This window comes from Taudactylus pleione, unplaced genomic scaffold (assembly GCF_031769625.1).
Source record: "Taudactylus pleione unplaced genomic scaffold, aTauple2 ptg001297l, whole genome shotgun sequence".
NCBI classification, from domain to species: domain Eukaryota; kingdom Metazoa; phylum Chordata; class Amphibia; order Anura; family Myobatrachidae; genus Taudactylus; species Taudactylus pleione.
The window spans coordinates 900,222-928,054 of NW_028285697.1; the positions used below are offsets into that span (position 1 = coordinate 900,222).

General features: G+C 47.1%; 1 protein-coding gene across 1 annotated transcript in view; it reads right to left on the bottom strand.

The window, feature by feature from the left end:
• The window catches only part of LOC148443343 (mitochondrial potassium channel ATP-binding subunit-like), a gene marked incomplete at its 5' end in the record, with an annotated part of 37,599 nt that extends 16,639 nt beyond the window's left edge, over nucleotides 1-20,960 (bottom strand). The window contains 10 exons of the mRNA XM_088462962.1: nucleotides 5,171-5,301; nucleotides 5,490-5,523; nucleotides 5,598-5,703; nucleotides 7,250-7,347; nucleotides 7,824-7,909; nucleotides 7,993-8,154; nucleotides 10,441-10,546; nucleotides 11,248-11,342; nucleotides 12,071-12,226; nucleotides 20,654-20,960. Of these exons, the coding sequence (XP_088319088.1) occupies nucleotides 5,171-5,301; nucleotides 5,490-5,523; nucleotides 5,598-5,703; nucleotides 7,250-7,347; nucleotides 7,824-7,909; nucleotides 7,993-8,154; nucleotides 10,441-10,546; nucleotides 11,248-11,342; nucleotides 12,071-12,226; nucleotides 20,654-20,960 (1,281 nt within the window). The remainder of the gene's footprint in view (nucleotides 1-5,170; nucleotides 5,302-5,489; nucleotides 5,524-5,597; nucleotides 5,704-7,249; nucleotides 7,348-7,823; nucleotides 7,910-7,992; nucleotides 8,155-10,440; nucleotides 10,547-11,247; nucleotides 11,343-12,070; nucleotides 12,227-20,653) is intronic.
• Between the last annotated feature and the right edge of the window lie 6,873 nt (nucleotides 20,961-27,833).

Genomic DNA, 27,833 nt, shown 5'->3' on the forward strand with positions numbered 1-27,833 from the left:
GCAGCGCTGAACTATGGAGGGGCCCTGTACTGTTATTATTATTATTATGCAGCGCTGAACTATGGAGGTGCCCTGTACTGTTATTATTATTATTATGCAGCGCTGAACTATGGTGGGGCCCTGTACTGTTATTATTATTATTATGCAGCGCTGAACTATGGAGGGGCCTTGTACTGTTATTATTATTATTATGCAGCGCTGAACTATGGAGGGGCCCTGTACTGTTATTATTATTATGCAGCGCTGAACTATGGAGGGGCCCTGTACTGTTATTATTATTATTATGCAGCGCTGAACTATGGAGGGGCATTGTACTGTTATTATTATTATGCAGCGCTGAACTATGGAGGGGCCCTGTACTGTTATTATTATTATTATGCAGCGCTGAACTATGGAGGGTTCCTGTACTGTTATTATTATTATTATGCAGCGCTGAACTATGGAGGGGCCCTGTACTGTTATTATTATGCAGCGCTGACCTATGGAGGGGCCCTGTACTGTTATTATTATTATGCAGCGCTGACCTGTGGAGGGGCCCTGTACTGTTATTATTATTATGCAGCGCTGACCTATGGAGGGGCCCTGTACTGTTATTATTATTATGCAGTGCTGAACTATGGAGGGGCCCTGTACTGTTATTATGTAGCGCTGAACTATGGAGGGGCACTGTACTGTTATTATTATACAGCGCTGAACTATGGAGGGGCCCTGTACTGTTATTATTATTATGCAGTGCTGAACTATGGAGGGGCCCTGTACTGTTATTATTATACAGCGCTGAACTATGGAGGGGCCCTGTACTGTTATTATTATTATGCAGAGCTGGACTATGGCGGGGCCCTGTACTGTTATTATTATTATGCAGCGTTCAACTATGGCGGGGCCCTGTACTGTTATTATTATTATGCAGCGCTGAACTATGGAGGGGCCTTGTACTGTTGTTATTATGCAGCGCTGAACTATGGAGGGGCCCTGTACTGTTATTATTCTTATGCAGCGCTGAACTATGGCGGGGCCCTGTACCGTTATTATTATTATGCAGCGCTGAACTATGGAGGGGCCCTGTACTGTTATTATTATTATGCAGCGCTGAACTATGGAGGGGCCCTGTACTGTTATTATTATTATGCAGCGCTGAACTATGGAGGGGCCCTGTACTGTTATTATTATTATGCAGCGCTGAACTATGGCGGGGCCCTGTACTGTTATTATTATTATGCAGCGCTGAACAATGGAGGGGCACTGTACTGTTATTATTATTATGCAGCACTGAACTATGGAGGGGCACTGTACTGTTATTATTATGCAGCGCTGAACTATGGAGGGGCCCTGTACTGTTATTATTATTCAGCGCTGAACTATGGAGGGGCACTGTACTGTTATTATTATGCAGCGCTGAACTATGGAGGGGCCCTGTACTGTTATTATTATTCAGCGCTGAACTATGGAGGGGTACTGTACTGTTATTATTATTCAGCGCTGAACTATGGAGGGGCCCTGTACTGTTATTATTATTATGCAATGCTGAACTATGGAGGGGCACTGTACTATTATTATACAGCGTTGAACTATGGAGGGGCCCTGTACTGTTATAATTATTCAGCGCTGAACTATGGAGGGGCACAGTACTGTTATTATTATTATGCAGCGCTGAACTATGGAGGGGCCCTGTACTGTTATTATTATGCAGCGCTGAACTATGGAGGGATCCTGTACTGTAAGTATTATTATGCAGCGCTGAACTATGGAGGGGCCCTGTACGGTTATTATTATGTAGCGCTGAACTATGGAGGGGCACTGTACTGTTATTATGCAGCGCTGAACTATGGCGGGGCCCTGTACTGTTATTATGTAGCGCTGAACTATGGAGGGGCCCTGTACTGTTATTATTATTATGCAATGCTGAACTATGGAGGGGCACTGTACTATTATTATACAGCGTTGAACTATGGAGGGGCCCTGTACTGTTATAATTATTCAGCGCTGAACTATGGAGGGGCCCTGTACTGTTATTATTATTATGCAGCGCTGAACTATGGAGGGATCCGGTACTGTTATTATTATTATGCAGCGCTGAACTATGGAGGGGCACTTTACTGTTATTATTATTATGCAGCGCTGAACTATGGAGGGGCCCTGTACCGTTATTATTATGCAGCGCTGAAGTATGGAGGGGCACTGTACCGTTATTATTATTATGCAGCACTGAACTATGGAGGGGCCCTGTACTGTTATTATTATTATGCAGCGCTGAACTATGGAGGGGCACTGTACTGTTATTATTATGCAGCGCTGAACTATGGAGGGGCCCTGTACCGTTATTATTATTATGCAGCGCTCAACTATGGAGGGGCCCTGTACTGTTATTATTATTATGCAGCGCTGAACTATGGAGGGGCCCTGTACTGTTATTATTATTATGCAGCGCTGAACTATGGAGGGGCCCTGTACTGTTATTATTATTATGCGGCGCTGAACTATGGAGGGGCCCTGTACTGTTATTATTATTATGCGGCGCTGAACTATGGAGGGGCCCTGTACTGTTATTATTATTATGCGGCGCTGAACTATGGAGGGGCCCTGTACTGTTATTATTATTATGCAGCGCTGAACTATGGAGGGGCCCTGTACTGTTATTATTATTATGCAGCGCTGAACTAAGGAGGGGCCCTGTACTGTTATTATTATTATGCAGCGCTGAACTATGGAGGGGCCATGTACTGTTATTATTATTATGTAGCGCTGAACTATGGAGGGGCCCTGTACTGTTATTATTATTATGCAGCGCTGAACTATGGAGGGGCCCTGTACTGTTACGCATTATGCTTCCATGTGTCACACCAGTCTGTAGCCTCCAAAACCACTTCTCTATTTACAATTCATTAATTTTCTTTAATAAAGACAAAATTAAAAAGGTGAATAAGAGGAAAAAATGCTCAATACAAGCTGCCAGGGTAGTACTTCAGGAAAATTTGCGAGCCATGGGGCACCACCTTGCCCCTCTCCAAGATGGCAACGCAACCCCCCCCCACCCCCCTCCCTAAGGCGTGGACAGGGCCTGACAGGTCTATGTGCAGTCAGAGTGGAGGTCATACAGGATTGTTCTGTTGGCAGGCATCTCTCGGATTGTGGCTCAGACAGAGACGGGTCAGTGCCCCATGGAAGGGTCAGTCTGTACACAGTGGTAGAGATCCACGTTCTGAGGCCAGCCACTGCCATTGTGGGAACATAAGGAGTAAGGGCGAACTAGGGTGAGAGGACAGGACGAGTCCTTTACTCTACAGAGACCTCAGATACAGCCCATGCCCTCCTAGAGAGATATGGCGCTCTCCTGGCTTGTACTGTGGTCAAACCGGCCCGATACATTCCCAGAACGTTACACGTTGGACACAGGTAAGTTCCCGGCTGTTTGTAGCCTAATGTACTTCCCTCATTTACTGGCCAGGACTTGGACTCTGGACCTGATTCAGAGTCGCTCGCACGATGTGTATGCAAATTGTGTAGGCAGTGCTATCGCACAGCAATGTATTAGCACGCCCAGTATTTCTTAGCGAGCGATAACATAGCGTATGCAGACACCCACCAGCCTGTTTTAAGACGCCCACTTGTGCACGTCATGTCCAGGAAGTGTATGCAACCATCAGTACATCAGATGCTATCGCAGCGCTTTCGGTTGACAATACCCTGCCGCAAGCACTTCAATGTATAAATAAGCCAGGTGACATGTACTATGACACCGTCTTATAATTATACACACCTCAAACGCCGTTGAGATGCTCAGGCAAGCCCGCGTCTGCACCTCCACTCCCCCGTTTTTAATGGCCAGCCCCTGTTACCACCTACGGCTTCTTGCATCTTAGCGGGCCGGTCTGAATTAGCTCCTTTGTTCCATGAAAAACATCTCGCGTTTGTACCAGATTCCCTAAATGTAGAACTGCGCTGTCCCCCATGGAATACTCTAGTAAAGGAAAGCTGGCCCTCCCGGGCATTGCTGACAGTTTTAAAGACTTCAGCAGAGAGATCAGAATGGGTCACTGCTTTTCAGGCCCCCCCTACCCCGATCCTCCCAGAATGGACATTTGGAAACTAATTTTGAAGTTGTCAACTAGACAGAAGTATTACAGGTAGCAGACACCTCACCTATTGGTGGCGATCAGTCTCTTTGTTGCATTATGTAAGGGATCGGTGCGACGCTCACCAAGGCTCATTATTTTCCAGGCTCAGTAAATAGTCTGCGCACCTGAAACCAACTACAAGGGAGGAGTCAGCAGCAATGTGAGCGCCTCACTGGCACCAGGGACAGGATAGGCTCTACTGCTCCTAGGACAGGAGCTATCCCAAGGTTGGAAACACTGTGATGACTTTTGGCATCTAACATGGCACAGAAGGATCCAGCCCCAGATCATTGTCTGGCTGCTATGGTCTATTAGTAATGTTATAATGTTTACTGACTGGCTATGCTGGATCCCACATATTGTTGGCACCTAACCTCTACTCAGCTTCTCAGGAACCTGCCTATAAGAGTGAGGTTTTTCCCCAGGGTCTTTTTCATGGGCGCACTGCCGACAAATTTTACATCACCCTGCCAGCAGATGGCGCCGTGAGCAATAGGAAATTCTCTCTGCACAGAGCTGCCCCCTACGGCCCACGCTGCACTGGAGGCAAGCATTGCAGTGCCTGACTTTAAATACTTCCCGGGGAGGACACTACAGACCGGGTTCCTCCACCTTTTATGTGATTTAAGTGCACACTGTGCCATACAACTAGCCCCCAAAGTTTGCTTCTTGGCTGCCAAAGTCCTAGGGGTTTATTTTCCAAGTGTCAGTCTGTAACACCCGACACTTTTGTTCGTGTTTATGTCGGATATTTAAAAAGGGCAATGCTTTTACTAGCGGTGTCCTGCTAGCTGTGTCTTGCTAATAAAAGCATTTCTCTTTTACATATTGGGCATTAACAAACACAGAAGTGTCGGGTTTTACAAATCGACGCTACGTAAATAATCCCAAAGTATTACAGTAAGACACAAACAAGCAATTTCACATGTAACACTTCTGGCTGAAAAGAAGATGACGCCATCTTCCAGGACACGGCACGGCCAGGACTCTGACGTATCTGGATCATTTATCTGAAGTACAAAGTCCCCCCCACGTTATGAGATAAGCGGCCTCACCTGAAGGAGATGTCCTTGAAATGAATTTCTCCTCTCAGTAGAGGAAGTTTGAACCCTCCTCTAAGTGGGATCTCTGGCTCCAAACTCATGAACTCGAAGACACGTCCCCCAGCACTGAGACCTCGGACCACCTGGGAGAGACAGAGGAACCTCTAACATCACTGTCATTCAGCCCATATAACACAGGTCGCCCACACTCCATATGGATGGCCACTGGTTATCTGTGACACAGAAAGCATGGCTGGTCCGTATGCCTATAGCCCCATATGATGAAGGAGATGGGCCTTATAGTACGAGCCGCAGAGAGAACAGGACTCACCTGGCCAAACAGCACCGACATGTTGGCCATGGACCTGAGTAACGGGAAAGGCACAGTGAGTGGTTACGTTATCAAACTCCCCGACCACAACCCCTTCTAGTGACCGACCTCTGTACTGTCTGAGAGGCCACCAGGAAGGACATGAGGTCTCCAGCCGACAGCTCGTTCCCAGCCATCAATGATCCGCCGGCAAATATGGTTCCCAAGACAATACCTGCACCAAAATAATATGATCAGTGTAAAGACCCCATATAAAGGGTAATGCACCCTACAGCGAGACCTCCACATATACAGGATAATGCACCCTACAGCGAGACCCCCCCATATACAGGATAATGCACCCTAAAGTGACACCTCTATATACAGGATAATGAACCCTACAGCAAGACCCCCACATACAGGATAATGAACCCTATAGCGAGACCCCCCCATATACAGGATAATGCACCATACAGCGAGACCTCCACATACAGGATAATGCACCCTACAGCGAGACCCCCCCATATGCAGGATAATGCACCATACAGCGAGACCCCCCCATATACAGGATAATGAACCCTATAGCGAGACCCCCCATATACAGGATAATGCACCATACAGCGAGACCTCCACATACAGGATAATGAACCCTACAGCGAGACCCCCCCCATATACAGGATAATGCACCCTACAGCGAGACCCCCCCATATACAGAATAATGAACCCTACAGCGAGACCTCCACATACAGGATAATGCACCCTACAGCGAGACCCCCCCACATACAGGATAATGCACCCTACAGCGAGACCCCCCCATATACAGGATAATGCACCCTACAGCGAGAGCCCCATATACAGGATAATGCACCCTACAGCGAGACCCCCCCATATACAGGATAATGTACGCTACAGCGAGACCCCCCCATATACAGGATAATGCACCCTACAGCGAGAGCCCCGTATACAGGATAATGCACCCTACAGCGAGACCCCCCCATATACAGGACAATGTACCCTACAGCGAGACCCCCCATATACAGGATAATGCACCCTACAGCGAGACCTCCACGTATACAGGATAATGCACCCTACAGCGAGACCTCCACATATACAGGATAATGAACCCTACAGCAAGACCCCGACATACAGGAAAATGAGACCCTACAGTGAGAGCCCCATATACAGGACAATGTACCCTACAGCGAGACCCACATATACAGGATAATGCACCCTACAGCGAGACCCCCCCCCATATACAGGATAATGCACCCTACAGCAAGACCCCCATGTACAGGATAATGCACCCTACAGTGAGACCCCCCATATACAGGATAATGTACCCTACAGCAAGACCCCCATATACAACATAATGGACCCTACAGAGAGACCCCCATGCACCCTACAGTGAGACCCCCCATATACAATATAATGTACCGTATAGCAAGACCCCCATATAAAAGGATAATGGACCCTACAGCGAAAGCCCCATACACGGCATAATGCATCCTATAACGAGACCACTACATACAGAATGTACCCAACAGCAAGACCCCTATATACAGCATAATGCACCCTACAGCAAGACCTCTATATACAGCATAATGCACCTTACAGTGAGACCCCCATAGACAGCATAATGTACCCTACAGAGAGAACCCCTTATACTACATAATGTACCTTATAGAGAGAACCCCATAAACACTCCTGTAAATCCCATAGAGAGAACCCTACATAGAGACCCTACAGCCCAGTGACCCCACCAATCAGTGATTGTTACTTACAATTTAGAGCTACGTTGGACAGACCCTGGAACATGGCGATTCCCACACCCAGAACCTCGTTCATCTGGACAGACCGGCCGACCTCTGCAGAGTACAATCTGGATGCAAGAAAATAGAAACGACTTACCAGACCAAGGGCTCCATCCAATTACGTGCGAGTTACTCACGCCCGCGAGCTGTATACCGCACTTACGGTACCTCCGGCCTCGCACATTTTTGTTCGCTGCCCCATAGGGCTACAAACAAAAATGTGCGAGTTGGGGGGCGAGATTGGGCCGCGCCCCCTTCGCACCTCATTGGATTGAGCCGCTAGTGACTGAGGGGAGATATATCCACCAGCTCCACCAAAACGTAATAAATGTGACAAAACATAAGTGATACTCAGGATAAACAGTATAAATAGAAGCGATGGACAATTACGGAGGCCTTATCTCTTGGGGTGCCATATAGTCTCAGTCATGCAGAAATGTTCCCGCCTCCAATACCAAACTTAATGTGAACAATTCAGACAGAATACGGGACATTAGGACATTACTTCCCCCTGGTTTTTATAGGGCGACTTTTCCACACTCACTTCTCCTCGTGATCTTCCATGGCGAAAGCCCGCACAGTGCGTACATTTCCCAGCGCCTCATCCGCCAGACCTGTGGCTTTAGCAATCTGCGCCGAGGAGAGAAAACAGATAACATAGCGCATCAGATGGGCAGCAGGGGTTACACACAGGCGCAGTGTTCTTCTCCTACCTGTTCCTGGGCCTGGCGGGACAATTTGCGCAGAAAAGAACCAATTATGGCCCCAGTTCCCACCAGTATCGGCATCACTACAACCAGAAGTCCAGTCAGCTCTGGAGAGATGTAATACAATGATATGAAGCAGCCGACAGTCTGGGTAATACTCCTGAGCCCCTAGGGATGAGAACATTTGCTGTGTCAATACTTAGGACATTAGTTATCAACTTTTATCATAACAATAAAAGAGACATCAATACATTAATCCAGTGATGCAGAGGTTACACCCTGTGACGTCAGAAGCACCAGGGAACCCGGCATAGGACCAGCTCCAGTGATGCAGAGGTTACACCCTGTGACGTCAGAAGCACCAGGGAACCCGGCATAGGACCAGCTCCAGTGATGCAGAGGTTACACCCTGTGACGTCAGAAGCACCAGGGAACCCGGCATAGGACCAGCTCCAGTGATGCAGAGGTTACACCCTGTGACGTCAGAAGCACCAGGGAACCTGGCATAGGACCAGCTCCAGTGATGCAGAGGTTACACCCTGTGACGTCAGAAGCACCAGGGAACCCGGCATAGGACCAGCTCCAGTGATGCAGAGGTTACACCCTGTGACGTCAGAAGCACCAGGGAACCTGGTATAGGACCAGCTCCAGTGATACAGAGGTTACACCCTGTGACGTCAGAAGCACCAGGGAACCTGGCATAGGACCAGCTCCAGTGATGCAGAGGTTACACCCTGTGACGTCAGAAGCACCAGGGAACCCGGCATAGGACCAGCTCCAGTGATGCAGAGGTTACACCCTGTGACGTCAGAAGCACCAGGGAACCTGGTATAGGACCAGCTCCAGTGATGCAGAGGTTACACCCTGTGACGTCAGAAGCACCAGGGAACCCGGCATAGGACCAGCTCCAGTGATGCAGAGGTTACACCCTGTGACGTCAGAAGCACCAAGGAACCCCCGCACATGACCAGCTCCTATAGCAATCCAAACCACGGACACCGGATCCAGCCCAGGATCCAGGGGTCACGCTCTCAGAGGAATAAATACAAATGTATTATGTAAATGTATCAATCTCCTATTATGCATAAATCGTGCATTCACCGTGCCCCCATTGCATTCGTGACGCAGGTTTTGGAGACGCTGCTTGTTCAACTTCAGTTTATATTCTGCCCTTATTACTTATTGTATTCATTAATTAACTAATACCATGGACAGAGGTAGGTGTCCCAGGAAGACAGCCGGATAGGGGCCTCCTCTGAAGGAGAAGCCTTGAAAGGAATGTGTCAGTACATGAGAACATGGGAACCATTGCCAGACACAGTACGAGTCCAGCTGCCCTATGACTGGAGAGGAAATTACTTAATTCGAAGTTACAGGCTGTCTCACAGTAAGTGCTGGAATGGCCTTTACATGTGATGCTTCTGCCATTTACCGTTGCATGTAATCATCACAAAGGCACCTAAAGCTCGGTACACGCCATACCATGTATCATACTATATATTGTTCCAACGCCGATCGGAATGATACACCGGGCACACTGTATATGCGCGACTCGTCATCCACATTCCAGCTGCTGTTCTGCAGATGGGACGATGCAATGAACCAATGCGGTACTATTACATGCACAATGCATCAAAACATTGCGCCATAGTGCAGCGTGTATGGCGCACGCGATTCAGCACCATCGTCGGGTGTGTACCCGGCTATACAGCCAAGGTTTTATAAATAGCCATGTCTGGCCACAGGTAACCTTGTTTAATAATAATAATAATAATTATATTAAACACAATATTTTGCCAGAGCTGCAATGCAATGTTAGGGTAATGCTAATTTCAGTTTAGTGCCCTTTAAGAGGGATATATTACCTGAGAAGTAAGGGTATAAGTCTGCCACTATCAGCATCCAGCCATATGGCACAGTGTGCTAGAAATATGGCAGTATGTAGTGAGCAACTTCTCAATATCTTCCCATTAATTTACAGGAGAGTCAGTGTAAGTCACGCTCCAGGTAATATAATAAAATGTCTAGTTCTAATTTAACACTACTTAAATTACAGTTAACATTCCTCTTCAAGTGGAAATTCTCACGACTCGGAGCCACACAACAATCAATCCGAGGAACAATACAGCCAATTCCCATTATTTATCCCCCCGTCAGGAGCAGATCACATCGTACCACACAAAACAGAACTGTGCCACATTGCTGATGAGCTGACGGATGGGGTTCTCAATCCCAGTCCTGAAGTACCACCAACAGGCCATGTTTTGAGGATTTCTCTAGCCATGCACCACAGGTGAGTTACTCTGTGTTGCTGGGTCAGTAATTATCCCACCTGCAGGTACTAGGGCTGGGGTTGAGAACCAGAGACACTGACTAGACAAGAGCAAGTGTTATTATTCCATTTATGTACAGCTTGGACTCCAGCAGCTGAACACGGAGGAAACGATCACTCACCTGTGAAATCACCTGTTTGAAGGAGGATTTAAACTCTTGCACATCGGAGGTGAGACGGTTTACCAAGAGCCCTGTCTTCTGAGCATCAAAGAAAGCGATGTCCTGGCTGAGATAGGAACAGACATGATGGGCAGTCAGGTGTCAGGGGGGCACAGGACAGGCAGTCGGAGGGCACAAGATGGGCAGTCGGGCAGTAGGAGGGCACAGGACGGGCAGTAGGAGGGCACAGGACAGGCAGTAGGAGGGCACAGGACAGGCAGTAGGAGGGCACAGGACAGGCAGTAGGAGGGCACAGGACAGGCAGTAGGAGGGCACAGGACAGGCAGTAGGAGGGCACAGGACAGGCAGTAGGAGGGCACAGGACAGGCAGTAGGAGGGCACAGGACAGGCAGTAGGAGGGCACAGGACAGGCAGTAGGAGGGCACAGGACAGGCAGTAGGAGGGCACAGGACAGGCAGTAGGAGGGCACAGGACAGGCAGTAGGAGGGCACAGGACAGGCAGTAGGAGGGCACAGGACAGGCAGTAGGAGGGCACAGGACAGGCAGTAGGAGGGCACAGGACAGGCAGTAGGAGGGCACAGGACAGGCAGTAGGAGGGCACAGGACAGGCAGTAGGAGGGCACAGGACAGGCAGTAGGAGGGCACAGGACAGGCAGTAGGAGGGCACAGGACGGGCAGTAGGAGGGCACAGGACGGGCAGTAGGAGGGCACAGGACGGGCAGTAGGAGGGCACAGGACGGGCAGTAGGAGGGCACAGGACGGGCAGTAGGAGGGCACAGGACGGGCAGTAGGAGGCAGGACACTCACCAGAGAAGGGAAGAGAACAAAGCTTTTCTCATACTGCCAGCAACTTGCTCCCCAACACGAGTCAACAGAATGATGTAACCGCATGTCAGTAAGCCCTGAGTGAGCACAAGGAGCATGTCAGTAACAGAACTTCTATTTGCAGTGCAGTAACTATCCCGTATGGTGGACGGTTCCTTAGCTGAACTCAGGCTCTAAGAGATATGTGACGGTATAAATAAAAACGCGGCTGATGTCGGGAACACGCTGCCATGTTAGTGGAGATGTCGCACAACTCGCCCTGATTATTGCAATGGATGATCGGGATTGTATTATTCCATCTGATTATCATTGGGCGCGGTGGTAACGTGGGTGGGCACAAGACGGCCGGTAACCGAGCGATTGGTCAGATATAGGAAATGTCCGGCCTCTCACAGCACCTGTGTCCGGCTCATGACTAGTAACCAGATGTAGAGCTTTACGGAATAATGGGGCTGATACAGAGATGGGCAACCAACTTTGAGGCACTGCGACCAATGTCAGACCTGCGCATAGCGGCACCTGCACACGGGCAGATCGCAAACATCGGAGATTTGCGTAACTATGGAATATATACATGCAGCTATGAATTGGGCCCAATGTCGGGACTGTAAAATAAACCTTATACAATTTTCTTACTTTGCAGAGACACAACATTGGGACGAGAGACCAATCTACACCATCTATACCCACTAGAGGTCACTGAGCACCACAAACAACCCCCAGCCAGCACCATCAGTTGGCACTGGTCGGATGGCAGAGGGGTAACGTACTCGGAGTATGGAAGCGATACGTTCTCTGAACCAACCTGGGCTGCGTACAAAGACAGCAATTTCATGGCCGGACCCCGCACCTCGCGGAGGTAGTTTCCTACATGTTCTCTTGTGTACCGGGCAACCACATTCACCAGCTCACCCAAAATCAGCGGGATCTGAATATTCAGCAAGGCCGCCCCAAACGCCAACTGAGAAAACAAAAATCGTACAGTCACTACTGGAGATCAGTATGTACATAGCAAACAATGCACATGCGATAACTAAGCTGGTAACCAGACTTGCGGTCTCCTGGGTAACAGTGGATCTGCATGCAGACGCAGGACTTTTTTGCATTTAGGGGTCAGTATGGGCATTTTCAAGGGTTAATTGGTAACAGATTATGTCATTATATCACAGAAAAGTGGTGGCAGCCAGCTGTGAATGGGCCACGGATTTCACCGCCAGTCAGTGCTCTATACATTATATTATATACACAGAAGGCGTTCTTACTATCACCGCCAGTCAGTGCTCTATACATTATATTATATACACAGAAGGCGCTCTTACTATCACCGCCAGTCAGTGCTCTATAGATTATATTATATACACAGAAGGCGCTCTTACTATCACCGCCAGTCAGTGCTCTATACATTATATTATATACACAGAAGACGCTCTTACTATCACCGCCAGTCACTGCTCTATACATTATATTATATACACAGAAGGCGCTATTACTATCACCGCCAGTCACTGCTCTATACATTATATTATATACACAGAAGGCGCTCTTACTATCACCGCCAGTCAGTGCTCTATACATTATATTATATACACAGAAGGCGCTCTTACTATCACCGCCAGTCACTGCTCTATACATTATATTATATACACAGAAGACGCTCTTACTATCACCGCCAGTCACTGCTCTACACATTATATTATATACACAGAAGACGCTCTTACTATCACCGCCAGTCACTGCTCTATACATTATATTATATACACAGAAGGCGCTCTTACTATCACCGCCAGTCAGTGCTCTATACATTATATTATATACACAGAAGACGCTCTTACTATCACCGCCAGACACTGCTCTATACATTATATTATATACACAGAAGGCGCTCTTACTATCACCGCCAGTCACTGCTCTATACATTATATTATATGCACAGAAGGCGCTCTTACTATCACCGCCAGACACTGCTCTATACATTATATTATATACACAGAAGGCGCTCTTACTATCACCGCCAGTCACTGCTCTACACATTATATTATATACACAGAAGGCGCTCTTACTATCACCGCCAGTCACTGCTCTATACATTATATTATATACACAGAAGGCGCTCTTACTATCACCGCCAGTCACTGCTCTATACATTATATTATATACACAGAAGGCGCTCTTACTATCACCGCCAGTCACTGCTCTATACATTATATTATATACACAGAAGGCGCTCTTACTATCACCGCCAGTCAGTGCTCTATACATTATATTATATACACAGAAGGCGTTCTTACTATCACCGCCAGTCACTGCTCTATACATTATATTATATACACAGAAGGCGCTCTTACTATCACCGCCAGTCACTGCTCTATACATTATATTATATACACAGAAGACGCTCTTACTATCACCGCCAGTCACTGCTCTATACATTATATTATATACACAGAAGACGCTCTTACTATCACCGCCAGTCAGTGCTCTATACATTATATTATATATACACAGAAGGCGCTCTTACTATCACCGCCAGTCAGTGCTCTATACATTATATTATATACACAGAAGGCGCTCTTACTATCACCGCCAGTCAGTGCTCTATACATTATATTATATACACAGAAGGCGCTCTTACTATCACCGCCAGTCAGTGCTCTATACATTATATTATATACACAGAAGACGCTCTTACTATCACCGCCAGTCAGTGCTCTATACATTATATTATATACACAGAAGGCGCTCTTACTATCACCGCCAGTCAGTGCTCTATACATTATATTATATACACAGAAGGCGCTCTTACTATCACCGCCAGTCAGTGCTCTATACATTATATTATATATACACAGAAGGCGCTCTTACTATCACCGCCAGTCAGTGCTCTATACATTATATTATATACACAGAAGACGCTCTGACTATCACCGCCAGTCACTGCTCTATACATTATATTATATACACAGAAGGCGCTCTTACTATCACCGCCAGTCACTGCTCTATACATTATATTATATACACAGAAGGCGTTCTTACTATCACCGCCAGTCACTGCTCTATACATTATATTATATACACAGAAGACGTTCTTACTATCACCGCCAGTCACTGCTCTATACATTATATTATATACACAGAAGACGTTCTTACTATCACCGCCAGTCACTGCTCTATACATTATATTATATACACAGAAGGCGCTCTTACTATCACCGCCAGTCACTGCTCTATACATTATATTATATACACAGAAGGCGCTCTTACTATCACCGACAGTCACTGCTCTATACATTATATTATATATACAGAAGGCGTTCTTACTATCACCGCCAGTCAGTGCTCTACACATTATATTATATACACAGAAGACGCTCTTACTATCACCGCCAATCAGTGCTCTATACATTATATTATATACACAGAAGGCGCTCTTACTATCACCGCCAGTCACTGCTCTATACATTATATTATATACACAGAAGGCGCTCTTACTATCACCGCCAGTCACTGCTCTATACATTATATTATATACACAGAAGACGTTCTTACTATCACCGCCAGTCAGTGCTCTATACATTATATTATATACACAGAAGACGCTCTTACTATCACCGCCAGTCAGTGCTCTATACATTATATTATATACACAGAAGGCGCTCTTACTATCACCGCCAGTCACTGCTCTATACATTATATTATATACACAGAAGGCACTCTTACTATCACCGCCAGTCACTGCTCTATACATTATATTATATACACAGAAGGCGCTCTTACTATCACCGCCAGTCAGTGCTCTATACATTATATTATATACACAGAAGGCGCTCTTACTATCACCGCCAGTCACTGCTCTATACATTATATTATATACACAGAAGGCGCTCTTACTATCACCGCCAGTCACTGCTCTATACATTATATTATATACACAGAAGGCGCTCTTACTATCACCGACAGTCACTGCTCTATACATTATATTATATACACAGAAGGCGCTCTTACTATCACCGACAGTCACTGCTCTATACATTATATTATATACACAGAAGGCGCTCTTACTATCACCGCCAGTCACTGCTCTATACATTATATTATATACACAGAAGGCGCTCTTACTATCACCGCCAGTCAGTGCTCTATACATTATATTATATACACAGAAGGCGCTCTTACTATCACCGCCAGTCACTGCTCTATACATTATATTATATACACAGAAGGCGCTCTTACTATCACCGCCAGTCACTGCTCTATACATTATATTATATACACAGAAGGCGCTCTTACTATCACCGCCAGTCACTGCTCTATACATTATATTATATACACAGAAGGCGCTCTTACTATCACCGACAGTCACTGCTCTATACATTATATTATATATACAGAAGGCGCTCTTACTATCACCGCCAGTCACTGCTCTATAGATTATATTATATACACAGAAGGCGCTCTTACTATCACCGCCAGTCAGTGCTCTATACATTATATTATATACACAGAAGGCGTTCTTACTATCACCGCCAGTCACTGCTCTATACATTATATTATATACACAGAAGGCGCTCTTACTATCACCGCCAGTCACTGCTCTATACATTATATTATATACACAGAAGGCGCTCTTACTATCACCGCCAGTCACTGCTCTATACATTATATTATATACACAGAAGACGCTCTTACTATCACCGCCAGTCAGTGCTCTATACATTATATTATATATACACAGAAGGCGCTCTTACTATCACCGCCAGTCACTGCTCTATACATTATATTATATACACAGAAGGCGCTCTTACTATCACCGCCAGTCAGTGCTCTACACATTATATTATATACACAGAAGACGCTCTTACTATCACCGCCAGTCAGTGCTCTATACATTATATTATATACACAGAAGGCGCTCTTACTATCACCGCCAGTCAGTGCTCTATACATTATATTATATACACAGAAGGCGCTCTTACTATCACCGCCAGTCAGTGCTCTATACATTATATTATATACACAGAAGACGCTCTTACTATCACCGCCAGTCAGTGCTCTATACATTATATTATAGACACAGAAGGCGCTCTTACTATCACCGCCAGTCAGTGCTCTATACATTATATTATATACACAGAAGGCGCTCTTACTATCACCGCCAGTCAGTGCTCTATACATTATATTATATATACACAGAAGGCGCTCTTACTATCACCGCCAGTCAGTGCTCTATACATTATATTATATACACAGAAGACGCTCTGACTATCACCGCCAGTCACTGCTCTATACATTATATTATATACACAGAAGGCGCTCTTACTATCACCGCCAGTCACTGCTCTATACATATTATATACACAGAAGGCGCTCTTACTATCACCGCCAGTCAGTGCTCTATACATTATATTATATACACAGAAGACGCTCTTACTATCACCGCCAGTCAGTGCTCTATACATTATATTATATACACAGAAGGCGCTCTTACTATCACCGCCAGTCACTGCTCTATACATTATATTATATACACAGAAGGCGCTCTTACTATCACCGCCAGTCACTGCTCTATACATTATATTATATACACAGAAGGCGCTCTTACTATCACCGCCAGTCACTGCTCTATACATTATATTATATACACAGAAGGCGTTCTTACTATCACCGCCAGTCACTGCTCTATACATTATATTATATACACAGAAGGCGCTCTTACTATCACCGCCAGTCACTGCTCTATACATTATATTATATACACAGAAGACGCTCTTACTATCACCGCCAGTCACTGCTCTATACATTATATTATATACACAGAAGACGTTCTTACTATCACCGCCAGTCAGTGCTCTATACATTATATTATATACACAGAAGACGCTCTTACTATCACCGCCAGTCAGTGCTCTATACATTATATTATATACACAGAAGGCGCTCTTACTATCACCGCCAGTCAGTGCTCTATACATTATATTATATACACAGAAGGCGCTCTTACTATCACCGCCAGTCACTGCTCTATACATTATATTATATACACAGAAGGCGTTCTTACTATCACCGCCAGTCACTGCTCTATACATTATATTATATACACAGAAGGCGCTCTTACTATCACCGCCAGTCACTGCTCTATACATTATATTATATACACAGAAGGCGCTCTTACTATCACCGCCAGTCACTGCTCTATACATTATATTATATACACAGAAGGCGCTCTTACTATCACCGCCAGTCAGTGCTCTATACATTATATTATATACACAGAAGACGTTCTTACTATCACCGCCAGTCACTGCTCTATACATTATATTATATACACAGAAGGCGCTCTTACTATCACCGCCAGTCACTGCTCTATACATTATATTATATACACAGAAGGCGCTCTTACTATCACCGCCAGTCAGTGCTCTATACATTATATTATATACACAGAAGACGTTCTTACTATCACCGCCAGTCAGTGCTCTATACATTATATTATATACACAGAAGACGCTCTTACTATCACCGCCAGACACTGCTCTATACATTATATTATATGCACAGAAGGCGCTCTTACTATCACCGCCAGACACTGCTCTATACATTATATTATATACACAGAAGACGCTCTTACTATCACCGCCAGACACTGCTCTATACATTATATTATATGCACAGAAGACGCTCTTACTATCACCGCCAGTCAGTGCTCTATACATTATATTATATACACAGAAGGCGCTCTTACTATCACCGCCAGTCAGTGCTCTATACATTATATTATATACACAGAAGGCGCTCTTACTATCACCGACAGTCACTGCTCTATACATTATATTATATACACAGAAGGCGCTCTTACTATCACCGCCAGTCACTGCTCTATACATTATATTATATGCACAGAAGGCGCTCTTACTATCACCGCCAGTCACTGCTCTATACATTATATTATATACACAGAAGACGCTCTTACTATCACCGCCAGTCACTGCTCTATAGATTATATTATATACACAGAAGGCGCTCTTACTATCACCGCCAGTCACTGCTCTATACATTATATTATATACACAGAAGGCGCTCTTACTATCACCGCCAGTCACTGCTCTATACATTATATACACAGAAGGCGCTCTTACTATCACCGCCAGTCAGTGCTCTATACATTATATTATATACACAGAAGACGCTCTTACTATCACCGCCAGTCAGTGCTCTATACATTATATTATATACACAGAAGACGCTCTTACTATCACCGCCAGTCACTGCTCTATAGATTATATTATATACACAGAAGGCGCTCTTACTATCACCGCCAGTCACTGCTCTATACATTATATTATATACACAGAAGACGCTCTTACTATCACCGCCAGTCACTGCTCTATACATTATATTATATACACAGAAGGCGCTCTTACTATCACCGCCAGTCACTGCTCTATAGATTATATTATATACACAGAAGGCGCTCTTACTATCACCGCCAGTCACTGCTCTATACATTATATTATATACACAGAAGGCGCTCTAACTATCACCGCCAGTCACTGCTCTATACATTATATTATATACACAGAAGACGTTCTTACTATCACCGCCAGTCACTGCTCTATACATTATATTATATACACAGAAGACGTTCTTACTATCACCGCCAGTCACTGCTCTATACATTATATTATATACACAGAAGACGTTCTTACTATCACCGCCAGTCACTGCTCTATACATTATATTATATGCACAGAAGGCGCTCTTACTATCACCGCCAGTCACTGCTCTATACATTATATTATATGCACAGAAGACGCTCTTACTATCACCGCCAGACACTGCTCTATACATTATATTATATACACAGAAGGCGCTCTTACTATCACCGCCAGTCACTGCTCTATACATTATATTATATACACAGAAGGCGTTCTTACTATCACCGCCAGTCAGTGCTCTATACATTATATTATATACACAGAAGGCGCTCTTACTATCACCGCCAGTCAGTGCTCTATACATTATATTATATGCACAGAAGGCGCTCTTACTATCACCGCCAGTCAGTGCTCTATACATTATATTATATGCACAGAAGGCGCTCTTACTATCACCGCCAGTCACTGCTCTATACATTATATTATATACACAGAAGGCGTTCTTACTATCACCGCCAGTCACTGCTCTATACATTATATTATATGCACAGAAGGCGCTCTTACTATCACCGCCAGTCACTGCTCTATACATTATATTATATACACAGAAGACGCTCTTACTATCACCGCCAGTCACTGCTCTATACATTATATTATATACACAGAAGACGCTCTTACTATCACCGCCAGTCAGTGCTCTATACATTATATTATATACACAGAAGGCGCTCTTACTATCACCGCCAGTCACTGCTCTATACATTATATTATATGCACAGAAGGCGCTCTTACTATCACCGCCAGTCAGTGCTCTATACATTATATTATATGCACAGAAGACGTTCTTACTATCACCGCCAGTCAGTGCTCTATACATTATATTATATACACAGAAGGCGCTCTTACTATCACCGCCAGTCAGTGCTCTATACATTATATTATATACACAGAAGACGTTCTTACTATCACCGCCAGTCAGTGCTCTATACATTATATTATATGCACAGAAGGCGCTCTTACTATCACCGCCAGTCACTGCTCTATACATTATATTATATACACAGAAGGCGCTCTTACTATCACCGCCAGTCAGTGCTCTATACATTATATTATATACACAGAAGGCGCTCTTACTATCACCGCCAGTCAGTGCTCTATACATTATATTATATACACAGAAGGCGCTCTTACTATCACCGCCAGTCACTGCTCTATACATTATATTATATACACAGAAGGCGCTGTTACTATCACTGCCAGTCACTGCTCTATACATTATATTATATACACAGAAGGCGCTCTTACTATCACCGCCAGTCAGTGCTCTATACATTATATTATATACACAGAAGGCGCTCTATAGATTATATTATATACACAGAAGGCGCTCTTACTATCACCGCCAGTCAGTGCTCTATACATTATATTATATACACAGAAGACGCTCTTACTATCACCGCCAGTCACTGCTCTATACATTATATTATATACACAGAAGACGCTCTTACTATCACCGCCAGTCACTGCTCTATACATTATATTATATACACAGAAGGCGCTCTTACTATCACCGCCAGTCACTGCTCTATACATTATATTATATACACAGAAGGCGCTCTTACTATCACCGCCAGTCAGTGCTCTATACATTATATTATATACACAGAAGGCGCTCTTACTATCACCGCCAGTCAGTGCTCTATACATTATATTATATACACAGAAGGCGCTCTTACTATCACCGCTGTAACAAGGGCCATCAGCTGCGGACGCAGGAACTTCCAGAAAGTTCCCCAGTGAAACTGCGGATCGGTGACCCTCCTCTCATTAACAACCACTGGTGGGCTCTTCAGCTCCAGCTGGCACAGGGCAACCTTCCCACCTGTACACAGCACGGCCGGGCCCAGCAACAGCGCCAGCGTCCTGCTCTTAATGGTTCTGCCAGACCAGCGCGAGAGACGTTTAGTGGCATCTCGGATATGGGCGTAGAACTGCACAGGTGCGGATACCGGAGTCCGGGACGGAGTGGAGAGATGAACGTGCCTGGAACAGAGGACGTTATAGTGATCACATGTTCTACATCATCACTGCGGCGGTCACACACAGATACGGGACAGCGCTGTATTCCCAGACTAGTGACACAAATGGCGCTCTGTGAGGTCACACACACAGATACGGGACAGCGCTGTATTCCCAGACTAGTGACACAAATGGCGCTCTGTGAGGTCACACACACAAATAGGGGACAGCGCTGTATACCCAGACTAGTGACACAAATGGCGCTCTGTGAGGTCACACACACAGATAGGGGACAGCGCTGTATTCCCAGACTAGTGACACAAATGGCGCTCTGTGAGGTCACACACACAGATACAGGACAGCGCTGTATTCCCAGACTAGTGACACAAATGGCGCTCTGTGAGGTCACACACACAGATACGGGACAGCGCTGTATTCCCAGACTAGTGACACAAATGGCGCTCTGTGAGGTCACACACACAGATACGGGACAGCGCTGTATTCCCAGACTAGTGACACAAATGGCGCTCTGTGAGGTCACACACACAGATACGGGACAGCGCTGTATTCCCAGACTAGTGACACAAATGGCGCTCTGTGAGGTCACACACACAGATAGGGGACAGCGCTGTATTCCCAGACTAGTGACACAAATGGCGCTCTGTGAGGTCACACACACAGATAGGGGACAGCGCTGTATTCCCAGACTAGTGACACAAATGGCGCTCTGTGAGGTCACACACACAGATAGGGGACAGCGCTGTATTCCCAGACTAGTGACACAAATGGCGCTCTGTGAGGTCACACACACAGATACGGGACAGCGCTGTATTCCCAGACTAGTGACACAAATGGCGCTCTGTGAGGTCACACACACAGATAGGGGACAGCGCTGTATTCCCAGACTAGTGACACAAATGGCGCTCTGTGAGGTCACACACACAGATACGGGACAGCGCTGTATTCCCAGACTAGTGACACAAATGGCGCTCTGTGAGGTCACACACACAGATAGGGGACAGCGCTGTATTCCCAGACTAGTGACACAAATGGCGCTCTGTGAGGTCACACACACAGATACGGGACAGCGCTGTATTCCCAGACTAGTGACACAAATGGCGCTCTGTGAGGTCACACACACAGATACAGGACAGCGCTGTATTCCCAGACTAGTGACACAAATGGCGCTCTGTGAGGTCACACACACACAGATACAGGACAGCGCTGTATTCCCAGACTAGTGACACAAATGGCGCTCTGTGAGGTCACACACACAGATACAGGACAGCGCTGTATTCCCAGACTAGTGACACAAATGGCGCTCTGTGAGGTCACACACACAGATACGGGACAGGGCTGTATTCCCAGACTAGTGACACAAATGGCGCTCTGTGAGGTCACACACACAGATACAGGACAGCGCTGTATTCCCAGACTAGTGACACAAATGGCGCTCTGTGAGGTAACACACACAGATACGGGACAGCGCTGTATTCCCAGACTAGTGACACAAATGGCGCTCTGTGAGGTCACACACACAGATACTGGACAGCGCTGTATTCCCAGACTAGTGACACAAATGGCGCTCTGTGAGGTCACACACACAGATACGGGACAGGGCTGTATTCCCAGACTAGTGACACAAATGGCGCTCTGTGAGGTCACACACACAGATACGGGACAGCGCTGTATTCCCAGACTAGTGACGCAAATGGCGCTCTGTGAGGTCACACACAAAGATACAGGACAGCGCTGTATTCCCAGACTAGTGACACAGATGGCGCTCTGTGAGGTCACACACACAGATACGGGACAGCGCTGTATTCCCAGACTAGTGACACAAATGGCGCTCTGTGAGGTAACACACACAGATACGGGACAGGGCTGTATTCCCAGACTAGTGACACAAATGGCGCTCTGTGAGGTCACACACACAGATACGGGACAGGGCTGTATTCCCAGACTAGTGACACAAATGGCGCTCTGTGAGGTCACACACAGATACGGGACAGCGCTGTATTCCCAGACTAGTGACACAAATGGCGCTCTGTGAGGTCACACACACAGATACGGGACAGCGCTGTATTCCCAGACTAGTGACACAAATGGCGCTCTGTGAGGTCACACACACACAGATACGGGACAGGGCTGTATTCCCAGACTAGTGACACAAATGGCGCTCTGTGAGGTCACACACACACAGATACGGGACAGGGCTGTATTCCCAGACTAGTGACACAAATGGCGCTCTGTGAGGTCACACACACAGATACAGGACAGCGCTGTATTCCCAGACTAGTGACACAAATGGCGCTCTGTGAGGTCACACACACAGATACGGGACAGGGCTGTATTCCCAGACTAGTGACACAAATGGCGCTCTGTGAGGTCACACACACAGATACAGGACAGCGCTGTATTCCCAGACTAGTGATACAAATGGCGCTCTGTGAGGTAACACACACAGATACGGGACAGGGCTGTATTCCCAGACTAGTGACACAAATGGCGCTCTGTGAGGTAACACACACAGATACGGGACAGCGCTGTATTCCCAGACTAGTGACACAAATGGCGCTCTGTGAGGTCACACACACAGATACGGGACAGGGCTGTATTCCCAGACTAGTGACACAAATGGCGCTCTGTGAGGTCACACACAGATACGGGACAGCGCTGTATTCCCAGACTAGTGACACAAATGGCGCTCTGTGAGGTCACACACACAGATACGGGACAGGGCTGTATTCCCAGACTAGTGACACAAATGGCGCTCTGTGAGGTCACACACACAGATACAGGGACAGCGCTGTATTCCCAGACTAGTGACACAAATGGCGCTCTGTGAGGTCACACACACAGATACAGGACAGCGCTGTATTCCCAGACTAGTGACACAAATGGCGCTCTGTGAGGTCACACACACAGATACAGGACAGCGCTGTATTCCCAGACTAGTGACACAAATGGCGCTCTGTGAGGTCACACACACAGATAGGGGACAGCGCTGTATTCCCAGACTAGTGACACAAATGGCGCTCTGTGAGGTCACACACACAGATACGGGACAGCGCTGTATTCCCAGACTAGTGACACAAATGGCGCTCTGTGAGGTCACACACACAGATACGGGACAGGGCTGTATTCCCAGACTAGTGACACAAATGGCGCTCTGTGAGGTCACACACACAGATACGGGACAGGCTGTATTCCCAGACTAGTGACACAAATGGCGCTCTGTGAGGTCACACACACAGATGCGGGACAGCGCTGTATTCCCAGACTAGTGACACAAATGGCGCTCTGTGAGGTCACACACACAGATACAGGACAGCGCTGTATTCCCAGACTAGTGACACAAATGGCGCTCTGTGAGGTCACACACACAGATACAGGACAGCGCTGTATTCCCAGACTAGTGACACAAATGGCGCTCTGTGAGGTCACACACACAGATACGGGACAGCGCTGTATTCCCAGACTAGTGACACAAATGGCGCTCTGTGAGGTCACACACACAGATACGGGACAGCGCTGTATTCCCAGACTAGTGACACAAATGGCGCTCTGTGAGGTCACACACACAGATACAGGACAGCGCTGTATTCCCAGACTAGTGACACAAATGGCGCTCTGTGAGGTCACACACACAGATACAGGACAGCGCTGTATTCCCAGACTAGTGACACAAATGGCGCTCTGTGAGGTCACACACACAGATACGGGACAGCGCTGTATTCCCAGACTAGTGACACAAATGGCGCTCTGTGAGGTCACACACACAGATACGGGACAGGGCTGTATTCCCAGACTAGTGACACAAATGGCGCTCTGTGAGGTCACACACACAGATACAGGACAGCGCTGTATTCCCAGACTAGTGACACAAATGGCGCTCTGTGAGGTCACACACACAGATACGGGACAGCGCTGTATTCCCAGACTAGTGACACAAATGGCGCTCTGTGAGGTCACACACACAGATACGGGACAGCGCTGTATTCCCAGACTAGTGACACAAATAGGCGCTCTGTGAGGTCACACACACAGATACGGGACAGCGCTGTATTCCCAGACTAGTGACACAAATGGCGCTCTGTGAGGTCACACACACAGATACAGGACAGCGCTGTATTCCCAGACTAGTGACACAAATGGCGCTCTGTGAGGTCACACACACAGATACAGGACAGCGCTGTATTCCCAGACTAGTGACACAAATGGCGCTCTGTGAGGTCACACACACAGATACGGGACAGCGCTGTATTCCCAGACTAGTGACACAAATGGCGCTCTGTGAGGTCACACACACAGATACAGGACAGCGCTGTATTCCCAGACTAGTGACACAAATGGCGCTCTGTGAGGTCACACACACAGATACAGGACAGCGCTGTATTCCCAGACTAGTGACACAAATGGCGCTCTGTGAGGTCACACACACAGATACGGGACAGCGCTGTATTCCCAGACTAGTGACACAAATGGCGCTCTGTGAGGTCACACACACAGATACGGGACAGCGCTGTATTCCCAGACTAGTGACACAAATGGCGCTCTGTGAGGTCACACACACAGATACGGGACAGCGCTGTATTCCCAGACTAGTGACACAAATGGCGCTCTGTGAGGTCACACGCACAGATACGGGACAGCGCTGTATTCCCAGACTAGTGACACAAATGGCGCTCTGTGAGGTCACACACACACAGATACAGGGACAGCGCTGTATTCCCAGACTAGTGACACAAATGGCGCTCTGTGAGGTCACACACACACAGATACGGGACAGCGCTGTATTCCCAGACTAGTGACACAAATGGCGCTCTGTGAGGTCACACACACACAGATACGGGACAGCGCTGTATTCCCAGACTAGTGACACAAATGGCGCTCTGTGAGGTCACACACAAGATACAGGACAGCGCTGTATTCCCAGACTAGTGACACAAATGGCGCTCTGTGAGGTCACACACACAGATACGGGACAGCGCTGTATTCCCAGACTAGTGACACAAATGGCGCTCTGTGAGGTCACACACACAGATACGGGACAGGGCTGTATTCCCAGACTAGTGACACAAATGGCGCTCTGTGAGGTCACACACACAGATACAGGACAGTCGCTGTATTCCCAGACTAGTGACACAAATGGCGCTCTGTGAGGTCACACACACAGATACAGGACAGCGCTGTATTCCCAGACTAGTGACACAAATGGCGCTCTGTGAGGTAACACACACAGATACAGGGACAGTGCTGTATTCCCAGACTAGTGACACAAATGGCGCTCTGTGAGGTCACACACACACAGATACAGGACAGCGCTGTATTCCCAGACTAGTGACACAAATGGCGCTCTGTGAGGTAACACACACAGATACAGGACAGTGCTGTATTCCCAGACTAGTGACACAAATGGCGCTCTGTGAGGTCACACACACACAGATACAGGGACAGCGCTGTATTCCCAGACTAGTGACACAAATGGCGCTCTGTGAGGTCACACACACAGATACGGGACAGCGCTGTATTCCCAGACTAGTGACACAAATGGCGCTCTGTGAGGTCACACACACAGATACAGGACAGCGCTGTATTCCCAGACTAGTGACACAAATGGCGCTCTGTGAGGTCACACACACAGATACGGGACAGCGCTGTATTCCCAGACTAGTGACACAAATGGCGCTCTGTGAGGTCACACACACAGATACGGGACAGCGCTGTATTCCCAGACTAGTGACACAAATGGCGCTCTGTGAGGTCACACACACAGATACAGGGACAGCGCTGTATTCCCAGACTAGTGACACAAATGGCGCTCTGTGAGGTCACACACACAGATACGGGACAGCGCTGTATTCCCAGACTAGTGACACAAATGGCGCTCTGTGAGGTCACACACACACAGATACGGGACAGCGCTGTATTCCCAGACTAGTGACACAAATGGCGCTCTGTGAGGTCACACACACACAGATACGGGACAGCGCTGTATTCCCAGACTAGTGACACAAATGGCGCTCTGTGAGGTCACACACACAGATACGGGACAGCGCTGTATTCCCAGACTAGTGACACAAATGGCGCTCTGTGAGGTCACACACACAGATACGGGACAGCGCTGTATTCCCAGACTAGTGACACAAATGGCGCTCTGTGAGGTCACACACACACAGATACGGGACAGGGCTGTATTCCCAGACTAGTGACACAAATGGCGCTCTGTGAGGTCACACACACAGATACAGGACAGGGCTGTATTCCCAGACTAGTGACACAAATGGCGCTCTGTGAGGTCACACACACAGATACGGGACAGCGCTGTATTCCCAGACTAGTGACACAAATGGCGCTCTGTGAGGTCACACACACAGATACGGGACAGCGCTGTATTCCCAGACTAGTGACACAAATGGCGCTCTGTGAGGTCACACACACAGATACGGGACAGCGCTGTATTCCCAGACTAGTGACACAAATGGCGCTCTGTGAGGTCACACACACAGATACGGGACAGCGCTGTATTCCCAGACTAGTGACACAAATGGCGCTCTGTGAGGTCACACACACAGATACGGGACAGCGCTGTATTCCCAGACTAGTGACACAAATGGCGCTCTGTGAGGTCACACACACAGATACGGGACAGCGGCTGTATTCCCAGACTAGTGACACAAATGGCGCTCTGTGAGGTCACACACACACAGATACGGGACAGGGCTGTATTCCCAGACTAGTGACACAAATGGCGCTCTGTGAGGTCACACACAGATACAGGACAGGGGCTGTATTCCCAGACTAGTGACACAAATGGCGCTCTGTGAGGTCACACACACAGATACGGGACAGGGCTGTATTCCCCAGACTAGTGACACAAATGGCGCTCTGTGA